Source organism: Saccharomyces eubayanus, chromosome XIV (assembly GCF_001298625.1).
Source record: "Saccharomyces eubayanus strain FM1318 chromosome XIV, whole genome shotgun sequence".
Taxonomy (NCBI): Eukaryota; Fungi; Ascomycota; class Saccharomycetes; order Saccharomycetales; family Saccharomycetaceae; genus Saccharomyces; species Saccharomyces eubayanus.
In genome coordinates, this window is record NC_030973.1 from 741,821 (window position 1) to 765,742 (window position 23,922).

General features: G+C 38.7%; 5 protein-coding genes and 2 non-coding genes across 7 annotated transcripts; 4 read left to right on the forward strand and 3 right to left on the reverse strand.

Moving 5' to 3' along the window:
- Nucleotides 1-3,765: 3,765 nt before the first annotated feature.
- On the forward strand, nt 3,766-5,619 carry PUL4 (Pul4p; the record flags this gene model as incomplete). The annotated part of the gene is made up of 1 exon (XM_018367808.1): nt 3,766-5,619. The coding sequence occupies one exon, from the start codon at nt 3,766-3,768 to the stop codon at nt 5,617-5,619; it is 1,854 nt and encodes a 617-aa protein (XP_018219932.1).
- A 1,755-nt stretch (nt 5,620-7,374) lies between these two features.
- Nucleotides 7,375-8,250, reverse strand: DI49_4798 (epoxide hydrolase; the record flags this gene model as incomplete). Its single annotated transcript, XM_018367809.1, has 1 exon — nt 7,375-8,250. The coding sequence occupies one exon, from the start codon at nt 8,248-8,250 to the stop codon at nt 7,375-7,377; it is 876 nt and encodes a 291-aa protein (XP_018219933.1).
- An 801-nt stretch (nt 8,251-9,051) lies between these two features.
- DSE4 (endo-1,3(4)-beta-glucanase) lies at nt 9,052-12,459 on the reverse strand (the record flags this gene model as incomplete). Its single annotated transcript, XM_018367810.1, has 1 exon — nt 9,052-12,459. One exon carries the CDS (start codon nt 12,457-12,459, stop codon nt 9,052-9,054), a length of 3,408 nt encoding a protein of 1,135 aa, XP_018219934.1.
- Nucleotides 12,460-13,243: 784 nt separating this feature from the next.
- DI49_4800 (uncharacterized protein) lies at nt 13,244-15,745 on the reverse strand (the record flags this gene model as incomplete). Its single annotated transcript, XM_018367811.1, has 1 exon — nt 13,244-15,745. The coding sequence occupies one exon, from the start codon at nt 15,743-15,745 to the stop codon at nt 13,244-13,246; it is 2,502 nt and encodes an 833-aa protein (XP_018219935.1).
- Nucleotides 15,746-19,574: 3,829 nt separating this feature from the next.
- DI49_4801 (glycoside hydrolase family 28 protein) lies at nt 19,575-20,663 on the forward strand (the record flags this gene model as incomplete). Its single annotated transcript, XM_018367812.1, has 1 exon — nt 19,575-20,663. The coding sequence occupies one exon, from the start codon at nt 19,575-19,577 to the stop codon at nt 20,661-20,663; it is 1,089 nt and encodes a 362-aa protein (XP_018219936.1).
- A 409-nt stretch (nt 20,664-21,072) lies between these two features.
- On the forward strand, nt 21,073-21,145 carry DI49_4802. The gene has a single exon. It is a non-coding gene; the product is annotated as a tRNA-Thr (tRNA).
- Nucleotides 21,146-23,446: 2,301 nt separating this feature from the next.
- On the forward strand, nt 23,447-23,562 carry DI49_4803. The gene is made up of 2 exons: nt 23,447-23,485; nt 23,518-23,562. It is a non-coding gene; the product is annotated as a tRNA-Leu (tRNA).
- Nucleotides 23,563-23,922: the final 360 nt, after the last annotated feature.

Below are 23,922 nucleotides of genomic sequence, written 5' to 3' on the forward strand. Positions count from 1 at the left end.
AGTCTGGAAAAAATTAAACTGGAACTGGTTTCTTGAAAACATCTTGTTAGCAACGTTGCAATTGAAGTCTAAATAATTCATTTCTTCGGAACAAAATGAATGTATAACAAAATCAGTGTATATGATTTGTTTGAAACGATAGTAAAGCTGCCGAGATTGTCTACGTCTGGTTTTGAAAGTTGAACCTACCAAAATCATCCACTTTGATCAAGGAATGTTTATCTCAAATATGCCCACTGATAATATTGCACAAGTTGAACGTCTCATAAGAGGGCCTTACATTTCCCCACGGCAGATTATACGGTAGAACAATCTAGAAGAGAATTCACGAGACTACAAAAACATCTAAGAGATAGCCTATTCATATGGTACGCCATCTCCCAAAACGCAAACTTTTAGGTGACATTCAGAATAAAGAGATCAACACGTTGCCTACCTAGTCTTCTGCTACGGAAATTTTCCGTACAAGCTCATCACTAAGAAGGATATTGAAATCCTGTATTGCAGAATTGATAGATTGTTCTCTACATTCAATTTAGTCAGTCAACCAGCGAGTTGTGCAATATCCTGGTTAATTAATTAGACTTCATTGGTATTTCCATATCGCATAGAGCGATAAGTGAGCGCGCTCATGGAGATCACTCCTCAGATAGGAACACCGTCATTCTACTGAAGTGTTTTTCCAGTTTATTGAGTTAGCTCTCTTCCGATCACAAATACTATTCAAATGACACAATTCAAGATCTTGCCGACCAACTTCGGCTGAAATAAAAACGTGTGCATAATTATTGTGTTTCTCTCATACGTTGTTAGTACCATGCTTGAATAATTGAGCACCTTTTAGTAATGGCCCAAGTATAATACTTTTATTTGGTGAGTAGTTTGGAAGTCTAGAACTTGAGCTCTCTATGGATGAAACAAATTGTCCTCATGTGTTTGAAAGAGAAACTCAGAACAGTTTCAAGACAACGCGTCGTATTTGAAGGAAAACAACTAAATGAGTTTCCAAGAATGGCATTCTCATTGATTTTATCAGGAAATTGTATAGCCAGTGCTGCTGTGCCTTATGAACTGGAACTCAAGGACTCGAGCTTCATTTGCTTGACGCACATGATGCCATAGACCCTCCAAAGTTTAATAAGAATGCTTACTTTGACGTAAATGTTCCATAGATGCTGCGCAGCTTTGAAGCGTATTTTTATATGACATGTTTTAGATTATTGTTTATGAAAGTATGAATAGTTCAATTGAGTTACACTTCAATTTGCAGCAGAAGTTGATGGTAACGTAATGGTCCTTGTTTGAGATTTCCACACGGACCCGGTCAAGTATTTTGAGTGTGTATATACTTTAGTGATTTAATACCTTTTCTTTCTTAGCCAAAATAGTGGTGGTATCGAAATAACTACCAACACCATACCAAATCCGACCGCAATCGGAAGCCCTGGTTTTGTTTTATAAAGAGCAGCTAACACAATGGGTGCTACTAACTTACCAATCCCAGATATGGCTCCAATTAAAGGCATCAACCGAACCTTCAGCTCTGGATCAATGTAAGTGGAAAAAATTGCTGGAATGCTGGACGCCAAAAAGTTATATCCTAGCAAAGTAATCGACATTCCTGCTACAAAAAATATACCAGAGTTCGTGGGCGGCATTGATTTATATTTCAAAGCTTCCGATGCTCCAACCATGAAAGCTTGTCCCACCAGTGAAATAAGTAATGCAGAGATTGACAAAAAAACTTGATTACAGTAGAGATAATCTTTCTTTTCTAACCCTAGTTTTTCACTTTTAATCGTATCTGACAAGTTCAAATCGTCTTCTTCAGCTTTCCTGAAGATAGTTCGAATATTGATCAATTTTGGAGCAAAATAACTTCCCGCCACACCTAATATAGATGCGACCATAAATGCTATACCTTGAAATTTGGTATCCCAGTGTATTTTAAGTGTTAAAAACAGTGGCATAAAGTAAACCACTTCACTCATTATAAATGATGATAAGAACATACACCATAATAAGATTAAACAGGAAATAAGTCTTTTTCTTCCAACGCTAAGAAACTGTTTCAGAGCACTAAGAAAAGTCTGATTCTGTAGTTTGGTAAATTTTACTTCAGGATTTTCTAAAACCACAATTAGGAGTAAGCATATCGCAAGAATTATAAAACTGGAGGCAAACGTCGGTGCGTTGAAAGAATTAATGCGGTATCCTTTAATTTTGAAGTCACAATATCCAAAAAAAATGGCAACTAATTGAGCCAGCGCCATACAAATTCCGGCTGCTGTTCTGTACATTGATAGAAGTTTGAACACAACAACCCTATTTGGAGTAATGGATGTAATGTAACTGAAGACTATTGCGCCTGAAGCAGACGCTGCGCCGCAAATAATGCGTCCACCGAGCAAGGTGTTTAATGACACAGCGCCCGCACATGAATAAAGAAAATTACCCACAAATGATAAGAAATAAAGTATCACTATAACACATTTAATGGATCCGACCCACTCAGCAATATTTCCAATAATGAGTGAAACAAAAACCTGTACAGATGCAGAAACTGCTTGCATTATAAACAGATAATCATCCGGGTTGCTCGTGCTATTCTTCAATGTATTAGTATATTGATTCATTAAAATTCATCCAATTCAATTTCTACTTACTTCTTTGATGTATTCAACCACACTTGACAGATATACACAAGAATCAAAGCTAAATTGAACAGCAATTAAAAATACTGCCAAATATCTTAGAAATCTCTTTTTCTTGGTATCTTGCATCTTTTTCATTTTAGTTTTTTATTCCAACGTTAACTGAAATGCAATTGAACAAATAACACAGTATTTTAGTAAATAGTAGGTATTGTTTTTCCACCTTTATATTGATTGATTTCGGTGAATCATTTCCCAATTAGGAATTCATATTCCGCTTTAGCACGGGGAACATATGAGCACCCATTTCAATGCAATAGTATTGCAGCATTTCATGCTAGCAACCATGCGGTTGTGTCACAAATTAGCTAAACTTTAGTGACAACGGTTTCGTAACCGTTGTCATTTTGAAGTGGCTATCCCAACTTGTGGTCAAGTCTTGATCTCGAGATTAAAAAATCCAGTCAAACTTCGGGGTACTGAACAACGTTTTGAAACGCTTGAACCCTAAATTGGCAGCCAAAATTGGCGTGGATGAGACTCCATCGATCGATTCTAATTAAATTTTATTTAAAGTGATTCAATACTTTTAAACAGTACCACACCACATCACATCTTTAAAAAAAATCTGAAGTAATCTATTTTTTGTTTGAAGTTTCAACATCAAATAAAAAGAACAACACCAATAATCAACATAACTGTAGACCGCCCTGGATTTTCAAATAATGTGAATACCTAAATTGGACAATTATAGTATAAATCTAAAGTACTCTTGATAGATGGGTACAAAGAACAGCATACCTTTGATTTTGCACCCACGATTTTGTTTGCACTTTTAAAAAACCCAAAACGGTGATCTCTACACTAAACACCATTATGGGGCTCCCCTTTAACTTTCCGTTGTACTCTTTCGAGTTGTTTAGACCAACATCTATTGTTCTCTTTTTACGGCGCCATTGAAAAATGCGTTTCCTTTAATATCACTTTAAGCGCTAAACTAGATTTAAACCATTTGAGTTCAAGCGTGCAAATTAAATGATTGCATTAGTCTTTCTGTATACTCTAATCCGATATCAAATCGGATAAAGGCTGGCTGTCAGAAATTATCGGTATGATTGGACCAGATAGACTCAAGAAAAAGGCCGTTAGTCTGGCTTGTACTGTTTGTAAGAAACGAAAATTGAAATGTGATGGGAATACTCCATGTGGTAGGTGCAATAAGCTAAAGACGCCCGAAAAATGTAGCTATTGTACTGATAGAAGAAAAGATAAGAGAAAGATCCAAAACGGCTCGAGGGTTTTCGTGTTTAAGAATCAAAATATCAGTAACGAGAACAAATTTTTGGAAAGAAACGAAGAACGTAGTGAAGATCTTCTTTCCGATAAGACTAGAATAGAAACAGCAGAACTGGAGCCAGATATACCAGAATTTGGAACAACTGGGATTTCGGCTGCTGATACAGGTATATGGGACAATTCTCTTCCAGCAGATTTTAACTTTAATGATTTCAGTACTGAAGGTGCAGATATTGATGACTTTTTGAAACTACTGGGAGATAGTTTCTTTCCAATGAGGCAAGAAGGCACATCATACTCTCCATGTGCCACAGACTCCAACATTCTTACTAGTGGTGTAACTGGAGTGACTGAGAGTGAAAACTATACTATCAATCGATCTCATTTGATCAATATCCTTTTTGAGGACGAGTCTCACGCTCCACCAGGAATATCGAAAAAACATCTTCTTGATTTGGAACTCCGATACGGAGATTTAGAATCTATAGAAGGAAGCAGTGATGAAAAGTTTCTGCTTGCAACCTCATTGTGCCTTGGGTCGTTAACTATCCGAAAGAGGGAGTTACTAAATCAATCGAGCTCCGATGATTATCCTCTTTTATCAGAGAATGGTATCCCAACATTGACGGCAGATGCTTATAACTATTATACTTTTGCAAAGGCGTTAATCCCCGATCTGCTGCCTTCTCCCACAATCGATGGATTTTGTGGTCTTGTCCTAATGGCTAATTTTATGACTATGATGATATCTTTAGAAGGTCAACTATATTTGAGTATAAATGCTTTGCAGATCGCGGTTGCTTTGAACTTAACCAATGGAGAAAAATGCAAAGAATTACTTGAATTAAATGCCGACGGAGTTGGTTTGATTTTACTATTCTGGAATATTTGGTGTTCGTCTTGCATGTTAACAACTTTCCACGGAAGAAGACCTTTTATTACTCTAGAAGATATCACGACGCCTTTACCTTGTGAACTGAAACTCGACAATAAAAGATCCGAACTTTCAATACAATTCATGCAATTAAGAATTCAGTTAGCTGCAATACAAGGCAAGATTTTCAAGCAACTGTACATTTCGGGTCCGACAAATAAGGACCAGTTTGTAAGGTTGCAAAATGAGCTTGAAGAAGTTTCAATTCAAATTAATAGGTTGAAAAGCTGTCCCGTATTCGAAGAACGTCTTTTCTATAGAAGTCGGGTGTTAATGTTAGAGCTATCGAGTTTTAAAGCTCAGACGTCTTTTCTATTATATCACCCGTACCTAATTTGTGCAAAGTCCTTAGAAGCAGTGAATGCTGCAAAATCAATAATTCATGAAATCTGGAGTCATTACACAAAACAGTTTCCCAAAAATGAAAAAGAAATCATAGAACATTTGGATTGGAATTTCTGTTATCCTTTCAGGACTGCATCACTGACGTTATGCGTTTCATGTGTTATACTTCTAAGATATACGCAAGCTATAAAATTTCTGGAAGATAGTGATTTGTTCGAATATGTTTTAGCAATAGAGATATTACAAGATTTAATCCAATTACTCCCGATTGAACAAAAGCTTATTGATTTAATTAAAGCTTCAAGTGAACCAAAAGGTACTACAATAGGCTCGAACACTGATGGTTTCGTTGAGTTTTGGGGATGTATGCTTGATTGGAACTCATCTTAATAGCTTTTTATCGAACCGTTCTACTCAGAGATGCCGTTAGAAGCTCATTTTATGACATATTCGGTTTCTGCAATAAGTTTTATAGAATCCTTTCTAGTTATGTATAATGTGGTTCTCCCTTCAAAGCCTATGCGCTACTATTAGTTGATAATTACGCATTTGGATAACAACAATCGAATGAGACGGGCTACGAGAATTATCATTGATTCAACTACAATCATTTTGAACTCATTAGTACCCCATGTCTTTCGTTGCATTTTGATCCAATGCCACCTGAAGAATCTTTTCCGTATAGTGTTTTGAATAATTCATTGATTCTTTTTGCCGTCCTTTTTGAGCTGTACCGAAACAAAATGTTTCAACAGCGCTACTTTGCACCTATCTGCTCATCTAAGTAGCTGCATTTTAGTTGGTATTTCTGGATAAAGCCACTGGAATTCTGTGCTAAAGTAGTCGATATTCTTGGATATAGGTGTCGCTCATGTAGAGCCAAAATTATTTTGAATATTCAAGCTTATTAGTTGCAAATACGACATTTGTCCGGCCCATTTTGAGATGGCTCAGAAAAGTACCAGCTTTGTATACTATTGAAGAAATTGGTATCAAGTCGTATTACTGTTGTGAGGCATGTACATCTTTTCAAAACCCTAGAAAACATTAACTGATCAGAAAATTTGCCGGAATGGACCCCTATTCTATACTCGAAATCCCAAACTCAAAATGAGATACCTTGGTTTACTGTACTGTTGCGAGGAATAATTTTTTTTTCTTTTGTATGGAACAAATAAAGAGAACAGAATTAGTTTTGATCGGCACAGTAGTGAAAAATACGTGCCTTACAGCGCATACAATTTCCTGCCGCTGCCTTTCGAGGATAAATGTGCCATTCACGGGGAGTAGAAATTACACACCATCTCGAATGGTATTGTAAATATTTGCGGCTATACGAATCATACACCGGTCACAGTCAACTGAAAGCAATTTCGAGCTTCACATGCAAAAGACTGACACCAAATTGACGTTCAAAATCTTTATAATAGTTGCTTTTCATTTAAGTACTAACCGATATGAGCGCATATGGCGTGTGCGAGAGAGGAAGAAGGATAGAGAAATCAGCGAGTCTATTCTTGCTACGGCAGAGTAAAAAATTCCAAACCAATCACGCTGTTTAAAGACTTAACAGCTAAAAACGATGGAAAATTCTAGGGTTTGAAAGAAGCGAAGTTCTTCATTAAGGCAAAACTATTTTTTTCTTCGTTCTCACTAGTAAAAATTTTATGAGACCAAGAATATTCGTAGCTGATCTTGCGTTACAGTCGGAAAGAAACTCAGATATCGACAATCCTTTCTCTCCATCCAAATAACGTAGTACGTATTTAAAAGTCATTAATCCTATACAAAGACGAGGTACTCTTATTGATGATGGTTTCCGCCAACGATCGAGCACGATGATCCGAAGATGCGCTAGTCGCATAATATAACGGAATTATCTGAAGATCACTTGGTAATATTCTCAATGGTGTGATAGAGGGTCAATGAATCACAACAAGTTAGATTTTAATATGGAGGAGTTTCACTGTAGGCGTATTTCTCAAATCACAGTTTTAGCATGATTCGACTAACCATTACATTGAAAAGAATCTCCATATCTTGGTACGCACGTTGGATGAACCGAGAACTGGCTAAACGGTATATTTAAAGCAAATATAGAAAACTCTACTTAAAAAAAAAAATCATCGTAAAAAACGTAGTGTTTCAAGCCTTCTCTCCAAAGACGCTGATAATTTGCTTAGCAATATTAACTACGTGAGTCTCAAGAGCAAAATGGCCGGTATCATAGTAAACAATCTTTAAATTTTTGACATCTTTCCGGTAGGCTTCAGCGCCGGAAACACTAAAGATGGTGTCATTTCGACCCCAAGCAACTAGAACGGGAATGTTCGAATCTCTTAGAAACCGTTGAAATTCGGGATACAACTTGACATTTTTTTGGTAATCAAAGAACAACTTCAATTGAATGTCAGTTTGACCTACACGCTGAATGAGCGCAATGTCCAGCGTATAAGCAGCAGGATCAACAGACTCAGTATTCGCAACTCCGCCATGGTACTGAGAGATGACATTGGCAGGATCCTGGATGTATGAAGAGAGAGCTTTGACAAATTTCGGGTCACTTTGATATGACTTCCAATACTCCTTCAAAGGACCCCAAAAGCGGTCGTCAAGACCCTCTTCGTAAGCATTGCCATTTTGAGTGATAACCCCTCTAATTTTGGAAGGATTTTTCAAGGCTAACCGGAAGCCTACCGGAGAACCATAATCAAATATATAAATAAAGTACCTATCGATACTCAAAGTGTCAAGCAAATATCCAATTGTGTCACTTAACGCGTCAAAACTGAAGTCGTAGTCATCCGGTGTCTCTGAGAAGCCAAACCCGGGCAAATCTGGGGCAATGACATGGAAGTGTCTAGCCAATAAAGGAATGAGGTTTCTGAACATGTTAGAAGATGTGGGGAACCCATGTAGTAAAACAATTATGGGGTTCCCTCTTTCACCTGCCTCACGGTACCAGACCTTCACACCGTCTTGAGTTTGAGTCTTGTGGAATGTTGGAGTAATATTCGACATAATTGCTTATCTTGTATTTGACGGTAAAAGCTTACAATTTGGATGGTGTCAACCGCTTGCGACTTATATACCTCTTTTACGGCTCCTATCATTTTCTGAATTTCTGTCACGATCGCGTGGAGCGGAGTCTAGTCAGTGCACCACCTTAAAAAAGCCTCTAAAAAGCGGTGGCATACTGAATTATCGTGCCCTCAAGAGTTAAAACTGCCAAAAGGTGGCTTTCGCTTCGAAGGTTACTTCTATATTCTATCGTCTGACTCAAATTTAGAGACTATATTACGATGCTTGTGTAAGATACTGTGAGCTGTGTGTAGAATACCTGAACGATAATGGAATGCAAGTGACTGGAAAAGCATCATACACAATGATTTAGCAATATATTCTGCTGATATTTCGGTGAGACGATATGTGCTCACAAGAAATATAATATTTAAGACAACGTATGTTAGGTATTTCCGAAATGTCGAAATAAGCGATTGTTGGCTGCCGAAAGGGCTCCTACCTTATTGAGCAGGATATATGAGATAATATGAGGACTGCCAATCAAGACGCCCTAACTTGTTGGATGAGTAAGCATCCTAGTGATTCACCGTATAGGTACAAGACCATGTTCTGTATAGTCGGCACCCACAATAATAATTTTCATGCAAGAGAGTGCCACATATGCATTATTAGCGAGCAACCAAACTTCTAATGCCAGTCTGCTTGCACTTGGCTGTGTTAAAATTTCGTTAAAATTAAAGTCTATAAAATATGTATTTGGGTGAGGAAGACTCAGCAGACCTGCTTGCCATTTCCCCCCTAAGCGATAGAGTTTGCCAGTCCACCCGAAAATGCTAATGCCCATGTGCGACTCATTCCATTATCCAGATATGTGGCTGAATCAAAGTCCGAATCGCTGAAAAATGTATAAGAATCGACTGGGTCAAACAGTGCTTGATTTAATCTCAGTATACCTGCCCAGCCGCTTTCTAGCGATGCGATAATTGGCGATATTTTCGTTTGCCATTCTTCACTGACAAAGGATTCTGAACGAATATTGGAAGAAACTGGTGTGATTGGTAACATATGGATACCGTGAATATATTCTGTGTTTGTTCCAAAATAAGTGGTATAATCAATAATATTGTCAAACAAAATACCACTCACTTTATTCCCGATGATTTCTTCGGGTTCGACTGTATTATCGTCTTGATAATAGAAGTAATCGTTCATCGAGTCCTTCATTATACTAATCATTAAATCACCTCTCAATTCCATCGAAATATCACCGATAGTTGCTCCCCACAATTTCATAGCATAAGCAAAATTGTAGTCTTCGCTACTACTTTCTTCGTTCTTACCGTTTCCATTTTCAAATAGTCCAGCTGCCCAAGAATGCCCATTAAACCAGTCAAACATTCTCGACTGTGCAAAGTATTGGTCTTTATCTGATGGATTTGCAACATCTCTAACCAAGGAATTGACCCAATCTTTATTATCAGTGGCCCAAGTGCCGCCAAATTTAGAATCAACATAACCGATTACAGCAGCTGCATGAATAATATAACCATAATGAAAATGATGATCATTGTAATAGGTATTACCAAAATCGTATTGTGTGCTAGTCGACGCCCAGTCTCCTGAGCTGACTAAACCATTGAATTTTGTGTCATAAACTAGGGGATATAATTGTTCATTTTGTAGCAAAATATCAAAAGCCGCTTTAATGTTTTCTAGAGTACTTTTGGTGGTAGCTTCATCTTGAATAATTTCAGACACTGTTAAAAGAATATAAGAGTATTTGTCAATCACTTTACCCAGATAATAGGTGTTCAAACCACTTATACTTTCTGAAATACTGACTTGAAGTTCAGTATTAGCGACTTCAGCTAGCAGTTGCAATTGCTCTGCAGAGTACTCTAATGGAGTGGTGCCAAGTTGAGAGGACCATGGTAGCCACGATACTTGTTTGTTTAAGGATGCTGAAAATTGTAAGGCTGTAGTTAAGTAACCCTTCATTAGTCCCTTAGTTGTTGAAAGAAGTTGAATACCAGTGTAGGAGTTTTGCATTATGTCACTTAAAGAAGATTCATGGTGGGGCAAAGCAAAAATCATTGTGCATGCTGAAGCTGACTCACCTTGAGTGGTATATGAGAATTCATAGGTAGCAGAAGAGCCATCTGAAACACCACGGACTTGGAAATCAGTGACGTACATACCTGCCGCTTGATCGTAATAAACCTCATAGTCTGTTTCAGAAGGGGCAACCGCCAGTTGAATGATTAGACCATCTACACTCGTGTTAGCTTCAATTTCATTCTCTGATGTCACCTGCAAGGAGAAATCAGAAGAAGTTAAATCGTCAGGCCCTATAACGTAGCATAACCAAGTGACATCATTTAAGAGCTTGATACGATATTTCAAAACTCCTTGGGCTAAATTGCTGGATGATTCAGAAACAAAGGTATTGAAGCCAATACTAGAGCCAATTTTGGCAGTCAGAGAGCCGTGATATATACCGGTCGCAAACCCCATACCTTGAACCAGAGGAATTTCCAGATAATTTGACGAATCATTAGACTCCGACAGAAGAACTCTTGTTGAAGAAAAAGTCATTTCGTCTACTTCCATTGTCATACTTGAATCAAAATCGGAAGCAGAGAGAACAACCTGCGCAATTCCTAAGGGATTTATCAAGTATTCCGAGTTACCGGAACTGTCGTAATTACCGAAGGTATATTGGTCAACAGTTGTATGTTGAACGGCGAAACCATAGTTATTAGAGGATGTATACTTCCATAACGAGTAAGGATAAACAAATGCAGCGGATTCCTGACTACCAACGATCAAATTTGTATAAAATTTGTTTGTTTGAATAGGCCCGCTGTTTGAAACTCCATCGGCCAACGACATAGGATTTGCAGCCCTCTCAAAAACGGTAGGTGGTTCATTCGTTGAAACAGCATTGAAAAGGTTCACAATAGTCGTAGTTGCAGGGTTCTTCGTAGTGGTGATGATACTGCTTAATGAAGTTGACGAAGAAGATGTGTGAGTATTTGTTTGTGTCGAAGACGATGATGAGTAAATGCTTGCTGGCGACGAAGGCGAAGATGATTGAACAGTTTCTAGCGCAGACGAAGACGACAAATAAACAGTTGCTAGCGTCGAAGACGAAAATGAGGGAAAGGGACTTTCTGTCGAAGATGATGATTGAGAATGCAAGCTTTGTGTCGAATTTGAGGGATAAAGGGGACTTACAGTCGAAGAAGATAATGAAGAGAACAAAACTTGAGTAGAATTAGATGAGCGTAGAGGATTTACTTTCGAAGACGAATTTGTTGAAGACGACGTTGGATGTAGAGAAATTTGTGTGGAATTTGATGGGTAAAGAGGAGTGGGGGAAAGTTGAGTCGAATCTATACCGGATGTTGTCCCATTAGCCGCTGTAGCTGTATTTGTGCTAATAGTGACTGTGTATATTGTTTTATTTGATGTCAGTGAGGAAGTAATGATTTCCGTTTCTTGGGATGAATAGGAAGGGATTTGTGTTACCAATGGATTATTCGTACCCACTGAAATAGATGTCAAGTAAGTACCATTTAACTTCGTCCCTGTAACAAGTGAATAAGAAGAAAATAGCGTCGAGGTTGAGGTTGTACCAGTTTGAGATAATAATGTGGCAATTTTACCCGTTGGCGATACACTGGAAACATTTGAAGCTACACCTGAACTTGTAGTAAAATCACCTGCAAAGCCGATGGTTTCGGAGGTATCAATTGAGTTTGTACCCGATCCAGTTGCAATATAATCTCTACCAGAGCCTGTAGTTTCTAAGGTAGCAATTGGATTTGTGCTCGACCCAGTTGCAATAAGATTGCTACCAGAATCTATAGTAAAAGTTTGAGAAAGTTTGCTTTCATAGTTCGATAGCCACGATAAGCTTTGAACCGTTGTACCTATAGTAGAATCAATACCACTTTGTGGTGTATTTGTAGAAGTAACTGCTTTATTATGCGATGGGATTGTTAGTGAGCTTTGTGGAGATGCTGATACTCTTGTTATAACTTTGGATTGTGCAACATAAGGCTCACCCACCGTTACTGTTGCATATGATAAAGTCTCAATCACATCGGCTTCTAGTACATTGTCGGCATTATCCGCTATGAAACTTATATACGAGCTTTCCACCAAACGTAGCAAAAGAATAAGTGACAGATATACCTGCATATTGGCTGTATTTTTTTAATGTTTTGCAGATCGTTTTTATAATTTGATCTATTTGTATGATGATAGAAACCATGTAACATACTTGATATCCCACTTGAAACAAAACTGCATCATGTATTTATACGTCCTTCATCATAGGTAGTAGCCCTAGTATCGTCCATATGTCCCGCCATCCTTTCGCTCAGCTTTTAGCTACTAACTTTTTAAGTTCAGCTCTTTGATTAACCAGTTTTTCCTTTGTGACCACATTCGGAAACTACAGTGTCTGCTGGTTTCCCTAAGAAACTCCGCACGAAGCGTCAAAAAACGAATGAGAACAACTGCAAAGCTGGGCTGTTGCCTACAAACTGATCTTTGTAGGCACCGATTCGGTAAAAACATGCTTGCCTGATTCCTAATAGGGTATATTGTACTGGTTTCAAAAAAAATATGGCAAGCAGGCTTGTTCTCAATTCCAGTGTATGCAAAGTTGTTCTTTAAACTTACAATCCAAAATAGGAAACATGCATAGATTACACGAGTTAAGCAGGACTACGTGCGGCCCAGTTTAATGACGTTTCTACCTAGCGACCGCTGTGGTATCTTAAAAAATCGCCAAGCTCTAATATTTCTGAATTTGGTAACAATTTCTACTTTTCTCAAGCAGACATATGTGGGACCTTAGGCTACTAGATTTGATTCTTTGCAGGTTTCCAAGGATCTAAAAAACAAAAGCTTATCTATACGTTATTTAGTTTTTTGAACTATGTACGCTTTTACGTTAATTGTTTTTATCTCACTTCGTCTAATTGATGTGTGAGTTTCTGATTTGGATAGGAACGTCAATCTGAGACGTCCCTGCGCCTTTATCGAAGTAAAGTTTTACTCGAAGGAAATAAGATCTAGAGCATAGACAGTTTCGGAAACTAGGCACTAAAGTACCTTTATATTCATCGTTAAATTTTACATGCAATGATAGTGTTTTCCTATATTCTGTTGTATTGACGCGATTCCATTCATTTGATTTCGCATGCGAGAATATCGAGCCACGACTGCTTGGTGAAGCGTTCTTTATTATGCTGCGAGATGCTTGTGGAATCATACTGGAAGATGAAGCATTAGAGTGCACATTCTTTGCCGCAACCAATTTTGATTCCAATGCATTCTTTATTACAGCAACATCAACTTCCATATGAGCTAAGGCTTGTACGTCATTTATTACACTCAACGGCATCAAACTAGAAAACACGAGTTCCTTATTACCCAGACTTGCTTCTGCATCTTCAGTAAGGAGCGAGTTAATCCTTGTTTGATTATGAGAGAAATCGTCACAGTACGTCTTAACGGTTTCCAACATTTCTTGGAACCCTTTTTTAACTTCGTTATACCTGCGCTCATTCAAAAGCAGGTCAGAGTGAAACTCCACTGGTTTACAGTCTTCTGTTTTTTCTGTTAAACAAACCAGTTCTATCTGTGAACTAGTAAGGTTAGGAGGCTCATGGGGAACGTTGTTAGCCGCCTGAACACATACGAGCTCTATTTGTAGACTCTCCAATTTTTCTCCTTCTTCACTCGAGAGGAGGTTTCTCAAATCTGACCAGTTTTGTTGGCCTTGCTTGTTTTTCATGGAGAACACATTCTGCTTTTGAATTAAAGTAGGGCTCCAATATGGCAAAGAGCTACTGGGAAGCTTTACTTTTATCATTATCAGTCCATTTTTCTCGGTAGAATTCTCCAGCTGAGATGAGGGCGTGTTATATAAGCCTTTACGAAATATACTTTTAAGACCCGTGTTAATAATGGAGGTCGTCGAGTAGCTCATTTCAGATTCGATGATGCCTTCTTCAGAATAGGATTTCTTTTCAAATTCTCCACTCTCAACATTTCCAGGCTCAGGATTCCACAAATACTTCCTTCTTGGCGACGTTGCCTGATCGTTTGCTCCCCGAATATCCTCCTCATTGATTGAAATTGTTCGTTTTGATTTGGAGAGAATACTTCTTATTTTTTCTAGTCTCTTTGTAACTGCGGCATCGAAATTTTCCAAATCTTTGAGACACTTCTTCTCACTGATGGGTTTGGAGTCAAAACCAAACGGAATTATTCTGATACTATATTTACTCTCACCAACCACGCACATACCCCCGGATGTATCTTTTCCTACAAGCATACCATTTATTGAGTAATCGACAAGGTTACCACAGGAATTGTCAATCAGTGAAAGTTGTGAACCCTTTTCTGACAAACGACCATAACCCAAACTGCGTGAAGGCTTCAAATTAGCGACATCTCCATTAGAGCCGAGCGGTCTGTGAAAGCCCAAACTCGGAGGTAGAAGTGAATGTGGGAAGTGCCCGTGTTTGCACGTTGTATCTAGTAATTGGTTTGGAATCTTAAATGTGAAAAATTTCTTACGTTTATCGCCTGGATTTAGAGTTCTAGCGTTAGTTAGTCCAAATTTTGTGTGATCAATCGAATCAATATATCCGCAGAGATTCTCGTGAGTATTCATATCCTCCTGATTATATGACCAACTCGCAGCCAAATCTACCATTCGTAGAAACCTTTTCGTTGTTTTTCGATTTCCAAGACATGATTTTGTTATTGAACTTACCGTACCTTCTAAGGTCAAATAAAACATGTCGAATTTTATTGTTTTGGACGATTTGTTCTCTACCGTAAAATATCCATGGATTATGTCACCAGACGTAAATTCTTTTAGCATGCTCTCGTATTTTGGAGTCTGCCCAAACTTCGGAGCAGTCTTTGTAACGTACAGCTCGATGGCTATAGAAGTTTTAACTCTAGGCAGAGCGTATATTCTTTCAACTGGTATATTTTTTGTACCAACATAATTAGAAGCCGGAGTATTAGAAGAGTGAGAGTGTGAAGAATCAGAGGGCAACTGTTGGGTATTGAGGCCCGTCTCAGAATTTTCTGAGCTAGCGGTATTACCGCTAATCCTCTCAAAATTAGGCCGACAAAGTACGTCTACGGAAGAGTCTCGGCTGCCAGCAGCGTCCTCGTAATAAGGTGGTCCTTCATGAAAGTAAGAATCAAAACTGGACTGAGGTATATTACTGTGCAAGTTTTCATACAGTTCAAATGATGGCAGAAGATCTGGCGGAGCAGCGTTATCATCCTGAAGTTTGCTCAACCCATTATATGTATTGCCAGTGTCATCGTTATTTTCCCTGGATGGGCCATTTTTCAGCCCTTCAAATGAAACTGTCCCTAAGAGTGTAGATGAGGAGGATTCTCTTCGAGAGGCCGCAAAGCTATTCTGGTTCTCTCTTGATTCTTGCATGTAAGTCTGCGAAATAAAACGGCTTAGTAGTCTTGCCCACTAAATTTGTGTATCCAATGCTTTATACTAGTGAATGGTTTTTATTTAAATTCTTTGAGTTGGAATATCAAAGTAACTATGAGGCAAGTTCCACAATATATGTATATACTATTATGAAGGCAGAGTCAATTGAGCTATATCTGCAAGTGCACAGGGTCAATAACCAGTCATAAGTGAGACCGGGCGTGAAAGTATCAAACCTCATAAAAAGGTGTATCGAACATCCTTAATTTTAAAGAAACGATTCGGGTTGCTCAGATCCGTTAAGAATACATCTTTGCATTGCTTATCTATGATATATCATTAACGCTAGCGGGTTTTCTAAAGAGCCGCACGCTCGGCCTATTGATATGCTTAGCGTTAAAAAGCCGTGAAGATAATTACTAAGCAATCCAATGACACGAGAAAGTACTTAAAATGAGTCAGAGAAGATAAAGGAAATATACAGAACATGAATGACCTTAAAATTTTAATTGATGATGGCTTTCGCTCCTTAGATCGGGCCTAATTAATACAGTTACCATTATGTCGATTCTCAATAACTCAGTGAAAAGATTTCAATCTACTCGCTTGAACATTCAGAAGATAAGAGAAACCGTCCTTTCTTTAATATTCTAAAATCTGCCGGTACGGCTTGCCTCTTTTAAGAACTCATATCATTTAGTTTACGCAGGTCTGGACAATAAATTGTTATTTAAGCAGAAAAACTTGCAACCTTGCTAGCCTTCTGATACTTTGTGACTTTCTAAACTGTTCCTAAACTGTGAAATGTGTCTTTTTGTATTTTGAAAAGGCTATTGGGAATGTATATAATGTTGCGTTTCAATGTTTACTACTGTGTAAGTTTTCATCAACTTTCTGCAAAAAGGCGTTAACTGTGCTTTTTGTCAGCAGGAGAAATTACTCGCATGTCTCTTAAACCTTTTAAACAACAATCACCGATAATACGAGCACCGTTTAATCACGGCGTCTCGACCATTAGTTGATTACTATATCTTAACCATATCTTTTTTTTGATATAGAAAATTTCTGCACTGTTTAAGTATGCAAAGAAGAGCGTCTTAAGAGTAGCAACACGGCACAGATTAAATTCAACATAGTTATTTTCTAAAAGTAATAAGCTAGCTTCTCAAGTTGTTGGTAACTTTTACAACCCACCTTATGGCAGAAGCATCTCTTAGTGGTACTTGTTCAACCCCAAGTAGCCTGATATCAAGGTACTTGAAAAGTATGATTTCATCTTAAGCCTTCAGCTAGTGGGGGTTACTAATAGTTCTAAAACTCAGCAAATCCGACTTTTCATTTTTGTTAAAGTCATCCAACAGAAACTTGAAATTCTGGGTAGAAATCAATTTGCGCCGACTTGAGGAGTTACCTTGGATGAAATATAAAGTTAGCAAGGAACGTAGTTTTCTTCTCTGCAATCTCCAACTCGCCCATTATTTCCATTTTGGGTAAATTCTGGCGGAAACAAGCTGTAAATCAGGGTCCTGCCCGACGTGTATGTTCTACAAAGGGTGAATTTTTCTATAGATGTGTTTCAGTGAGCTGAAATACTATTATGGTTTGGATATAATTGTTCATTGTTTTGAGTGACATCAGTAATATAAGTTGGATAAATGTAAAGCTACTACAACAAGAAACAAAAACAAACGATCAAAATACACTACTGCAGTTGCTTAACAGAAGTATCAAGTTTTCACCACTCGCTTCTTGGACATGAATTGCAAATTCACGGAACCTTGAAAGCAGGAAAACACACACGTTTCTTTTTGTCGACCAAAGCAAAGAGAGTCTATCGACCCTCGCTTAATAGACGATTTTCGGTTGGAATTTTTTAATGATTTGCAGCAGCAGTAATGGTTACTGCTTTTTGATGCGATTGAATTCAAAAGTTTTGCGATTCTTAACTGCTATTTCATTCCAGAACTAAAATTCGTAAACCGTCCTCACAGATTGTGGAAAGGTAATCGGCTTGGTGACCGTACAAGGTAGAATATTAAAAAGGGAAACACGGTTGATTGACCTCTCAATTCAAAAAACATCTAGGAAGCTGACCACTTATTTTTTTGTTGATTCTACAAAGAGGAATCAAATCCAGCACTGCTATGTGCGCTTTCTTCCTGATAAGCTGACGCTTTCCTTTACAAGAAAGTATTTATAACCCGAGATTATTTGGACTGAAGGTTTAAAATGGGTCGCTAGCCGGTTTGAACCTTTTAAACTTCAGGGTTGAATGATGTTAATTTCAGTCTCTATGCGTTCTGCTTGAAGTACAAATTATCGCTGTGACCGCATCCTTTACGTATTCATAAAGAGAGTGCATGAAGTATGCCATTATTTTTCGATTCAAACAGCAGCATAGAGTCATATCAAGATACAACATTAAGAAGTTTCTTTTGATCTACCTTTGAATATAATGAACGCCTTACTTTTCGAGCGATATTAGAGCATCAGAAAATCAAATAATGTCGAGAGAATTCCCATCTATTCTTGTGTTCACTGTTCATACAATACAGCTATAGTCAAAACAATGTTACGGATGGAATAAGCAAGTGTTTTCGAGCGCAAAAAGGTGTGAAAATTTTTGTTACTGCTGTTGGGAATCATTTACATGTTCGTGTTTTATCTGATATTAAAATATGAGAAATATTATGTTTTAAAATCTGTGAAATATTCCGGTAGCATCAATACAGACGTACCGAATGTATCACAGATAAGTTATTGTAACGTGAATTTGCTCAAGATGTATGATAGAATAGCTTTATGGTAAGTCGGTGCCGCTTATAAAAAGACAGAAACGTATTTTATCTTAATGCCATGGTGATTGGAATGACTGAGGTGCTACCGTATCATATAGATTTAGTGGTAGGTGCTACCGTATCATATAGATTTAGTGGTAGTGAAGATTGCCGATTCAAGCTCCATAGAATATTCTATTGCTGTTAATATACCGAGATGTGTGGAATTAAAATTACTGTATAGGGCCAGAGAACTCCAGTTATAGGTTCCCTCGACTCATGTACCCTTATGGCTTAATGCGTAAGGCGGCTGAAAAATTAAATGAYCCATAAAAATTGACAGTMACGCATTGAATATATAGCGGCCTCTCAAACAGTTCCAACTTCACACAACTCTTTTTTTACCTTCATTGTGTCTTGGACGTCCATAAAAACTAGGGCCATGAGTGCACATTAACAGATATGAAAGCTAGAAAAAAATATCCTAGATATGGATAAGAGACGCTACAACGAAGTGCCCGAAAATTTTCAAGAGACTAGATTAGCGAGTACGCTGATTCAAACATCAATGAACAAGAAATAAAGCGGGTTTGCAATTGAATATGGGTGTTTGAATTATTTTTTTTTTTTCTTTTGATTTTCTTCAAGAACACAAGACTATGAAAAGTTTGATCAAAATAGTGTCCCAATTCTGCTTCCACAAGAAAAAGCTTGGCATTGTACACATTCCGTTCGACTAAAAAATAACACCAAAAAAAGTCCACCACTCCATATTTTGATATGACACAATCATGGGAATTCGGTGTCAATYAACAGTGCCCTGTGGGTCTCGACTTCAAAGTGTACGGGCTCTGAATTCCGCGATATCTGATACTAGAGTTTTCGTTTAATGTTGTGCCAGATTTCGCGCCTTTGGAAGACATTGGACATAAAACGCATGTCTGGAGCCGCAAGAATGTCGTCTCATATTCAACCACACTYACAGATATAAAAACCCAGAGTGATTTGTAACAGACAGGAGCATCTACCCTTATGACCACCAAACAAAAATGGTTCTAGCTAACTCGGTACTTCTGTCAGCTTTATGCGCTTTTGCTGTCTCAGCAGCGCCTTTGTCCAAGAGAGATTCCTGTACATTGTCGGGATCTTCTTTGTCCTCATTGTCGGCCGTGAAAAAATGTAGCAGCATCATCATCAAAGATTTGACCGTTCCGGCAGGACAGACTCTAGATCTAAGCGGTCTAACGAGCGGCACTACTGTTACCTTCCAAGGCACGACTAMKTTTGGATACAARGAATGGGAAGGYCCATTRATTTCTATCTCAGGGTCCAAAATCAACGTTGTTGGTGCTTCTGGGCATGTTATCGATGGCCAAGGTGCAAAATGGTGGGACGGTAAAGGTGACAGCGGTAAAGTTAAGCCAAAATTTGTGAAATTGGGCTTGACCGGAACCTCAAAAGTTACCGGCTTGAATATCAAGAACGCTCCACACCAAGTTTTCAGTGTCAATAAGTGCTCTGATTTGACCATCAGTGGTGTAACCGTTGACATCAAAGCTGGTGACTCCGCCGGTGGCCACAACACAGACGCGTTTGAYGTGGGCAGTTCCACCAATGTTGTAATCCAGGGATGTACCGTTTACAATCAAGACGACTGTATCGCCGTAAACTCTGGTAAAAATATCAAGTTTTTAAACAACAACTGTTACAACGGTCACGGTATCTCTATAGGCTCTGTTGGTGGCCGTTCCGACAATGTTGTCAACGGTTTCTGGGCCCAAAACAATAATGTTATCAACTCTGATAATGGGTTGAGAATCAAGACTGTTCAGGGTGCAACAGGTTCAGTTTCGAATGTCAACTTCATYAGTAACAAAATCAGCGGCATAAAGAAGTTCGGTATTGTTATTGAGGGTGATTACCTTAACGGTAAAACCACCGGTTCTGCCACTGGCGGGGTTCCTATTTCTGGTTTGGTGATGAAGGACAATACAGGGAGYGTAACCAGCTCAGCCAAACGTGTTAAGATTTTGGTGAAGAGCGCTTCTAACTGGAAGTGGTCTGGTGTGTCAATTACTGGTGGTTCTTCCTTTTCTGGCTGTTCTGGAATCCCATCTGGTTCAGGTGCTTCATGTTAGCTGCTTCACAAATGACCTTCCAACATTTCGTGATAGAGTAGGGCGAAGATGGTGGGGGAATTATCTTTCATTTAGGATATTTTTAGTTAGATATTTTCATAGAAGTAAGTTAAGTAACTCATTAATATGCTACTACTACACTCTACAGATGCAGCCGCCGATGAGCAGTTTTCGCACGGAACTCTACAGACTGCATTGTGGTGTGCCGATTGAGAATACCACCGCCATTTCGCAAACCCACTATTGACTCTACAGAAGTAGTTTTCTCAGTAGAGCCCTTTGATGAATTGTTGAAGAGCTGCCCATAATCCTCGAGAAGCGTCAGCCGATCGAGAAGAAATCTCTAGTAGGGAGTATGTAATAGAGAATGTGGCGGCGCTCCAAAACYCTAAAAAATCAAGAAATACAAGCTTCTATGGCCAAGTTGGTAAGGCGCCACACTAGTAATGTGGAGATCGTCGGTTCAAATCCGACTGGAAGCATTATTTTTTYYKKYTTYMWTTTTTKRRRRKTTKKWAARRRSMRSYYYKKTYMMSKTTKRRSMAWKSMARSCYTWARRRKTTKRGRAAMYKSMMCSKTYCSCCCCGTTTAAACTGAGCCTGAKTTTGAAGTGTTGAACAAGTATAACACAAATGACTACGAATAAAAACTGTAAGTATTGCACTTACAGTCTAGCGATGCTGTGACCTCATTTACGCACGTCCAGAAGGCGAAGAGCAGTCTATGTCGACGTCAATCAAAACGAAATATAGTGAGACACAACCTAGGTATCCCACGTTAGGTAGGCAGGAATCGAAACTACACACACACACACACACACACACACACACACACACATACATACAAATCTTTCACAGATCCAATATCTTTATTGAAAATCAAGTCTTTGATTTTAAGCAATTTAGAAAAAGGAAAAAAAAAGGTGGCTAACTTGTCAGACTGCCATTTGTACCCACCCATGAAGCCCTATCCCTTCCAAAAAGGAAGTACATAGGATGGGTCAAGATCATCGCGCCATTAAAGATCGTAAAAGCTTCCAAAGGAAGAGATTACAAATGCAACGGCAAAGCAAAATTTGTTAAAAAATTATAGATGGCCGAACCGCTAAGGATTGCGGACCAAGCTAATTTCGATTAATTTCAATTTCTCACTCTAGGGTACAAAGGTTATGGGCTCATCAACCAAGTTGGATTCAGTGGCTCTTTTGAAGAGTCAAAGAGTGACGATTCCTATAGAAATGATCCTACTGTTGAATGTGTTAGTCAAAACCTGAAGCTGGGGGTGGGGGAACTGGAACGCAGTGAGATATGACAAATCGCATAGCTAAAGATATAGGCATTGCGTTGTTGAACTCTTAGTGAAAGTATAGGGTATATTACATACTGAAGTACGTCGACACAGATTTTAAGTAAAAACAAGAAGTAAAAATTGAAGAGARAACATGAACAAATATTGCAACTTACAAAATGCAGAGCCTTTTAACATGTTTTCTGAGGAAGCTCACAAGAATTTTTTTTCAAGTCTTGTCCTTCGCCCAAAGACTTTGTTACGGACCAGAAAGAAAAAAAAACAGGGTTAAGCGCGTACACTGTGTGGGGTCTGGGGGTGGACGGAACGCGCTGCCGAGAAAAAGTGTTCAGCCGCACTTGTCAGCGATGTCAGCGATGTCAGCGATGTCCGCGATGTCCGCTGGGCGGCTAAGTAGGCGGTAGTAATAGGAAAGGCCCATAATATGGGTGAGGTGAACGATGGATATATGCGGTGGCGCAAGGTCCTGTGTGTCTGTATTTATGTAATTGGGGATGAGAAGATGGCAAATTATGGTTTAGGTGTAGTTATGCAGCATTCTTTGAGTGTAATTGGCACTGAGAAGTATATAGATGCTGGATGAGGAAGGGTTGTTTATGCAGGATATGCATTTTTAGATCATAAACATGAACATGAATGTGGGAGTTTACGGTATATTCTATGGTAGTATAGTATGGATGAGGGTTGCAAGATTATGGTATTGTGGCTATGGAGGTGTGATTAAGTGATATATATATGTATATATATATATATATACATATACAGAGAGAGATGGTATGAGGATATTATGGCTATTGCGTTAGAAGATGTTCATATTTTTTTAGTGGGATCCGTGTGAGTAAGGGTACCGATACATAATGAATGATCCGGGCGACGTATTAGGATATATATAAATGATCGGTAGTTATAGTATTATAATATATGGAGCGTATACTGTAGAGATGAGTGGGAGTGATGGATGGGAGTGGCGAGGGTCTGTGGTATTTGATGGTGTGAGTGCAAATGTTTAGGGCAAATATGTGATGTAGAGTACCAGTTTCAATGGGGAGGCAAAGTTTGGTGGCCAAGTGACAGTTGAAGTGTGGAAATGTCCTGGGCACTAAATGCTGAGGTTCGTGCCGTATTCAGTGATATTGGGTGGAAGACTGGTTAATGCTGAGAAAGGACGTTGATACATATATTTGCTGTGGAGTGAAATGTGAGTGAGATAGGGTGAAGTGGTTGAAGCGCGGTAAGAAATGATGGTAGCGGATGCGTACATGCCTGTGGTATAGTATGATAGTGAGGGTGCGTAGAATGGTATTTGTAGGTGTTCGGATAAATGGAGGGTAATGGAGGGTAATGGAGGGTAATGGAGGGTAATGGAGGGTAATGGAGGGTAATGGAGGGTAATGGTGGCAGTCAGGTTGCGGGCTGGTTCTGTTTGGGTGGGTGGGTGTATCTGGCGCAGAGAAGAATCGTTTCATCAAATAAGCGGTTGTTTGGCCGAGCGGTCTAAGGCGCCTGATTCAAGAAAAACATCTTGACCGCAGTTAACTGTGGGAATACTCAGGTATCGTAAGATGCAAGAGTTCGAATCTCTTAGCAACCATTATTTTTTTYCTTTTCTGGTATTTTTGATGTCGCCCTTTGAGAAGTCATGAACGATGACGAGCAGTATATGCCGCTGGCCTGGGTTCCGGTTGTCTGTATTATGTCATTGTAGAATAAACATAGAGCATGGCAAATTACGGTTTAGGGTGCTTATGTAAAAGTGTGCGTCCGTGTGAGTGTGCGATTGAATACGTTATGATATAATATGGGATTGGTCAGTATTGGGTATATCATATAGCATCTGTCAAGTCTTTTGGTGTTTATATTATGGTATGGCAGTGACGAATGTTAGAGTGTTGCGATGATTAGTGTGTATTATATTTAACGTCCGTGTGAGTATGTGCGTGTATTATTCTAT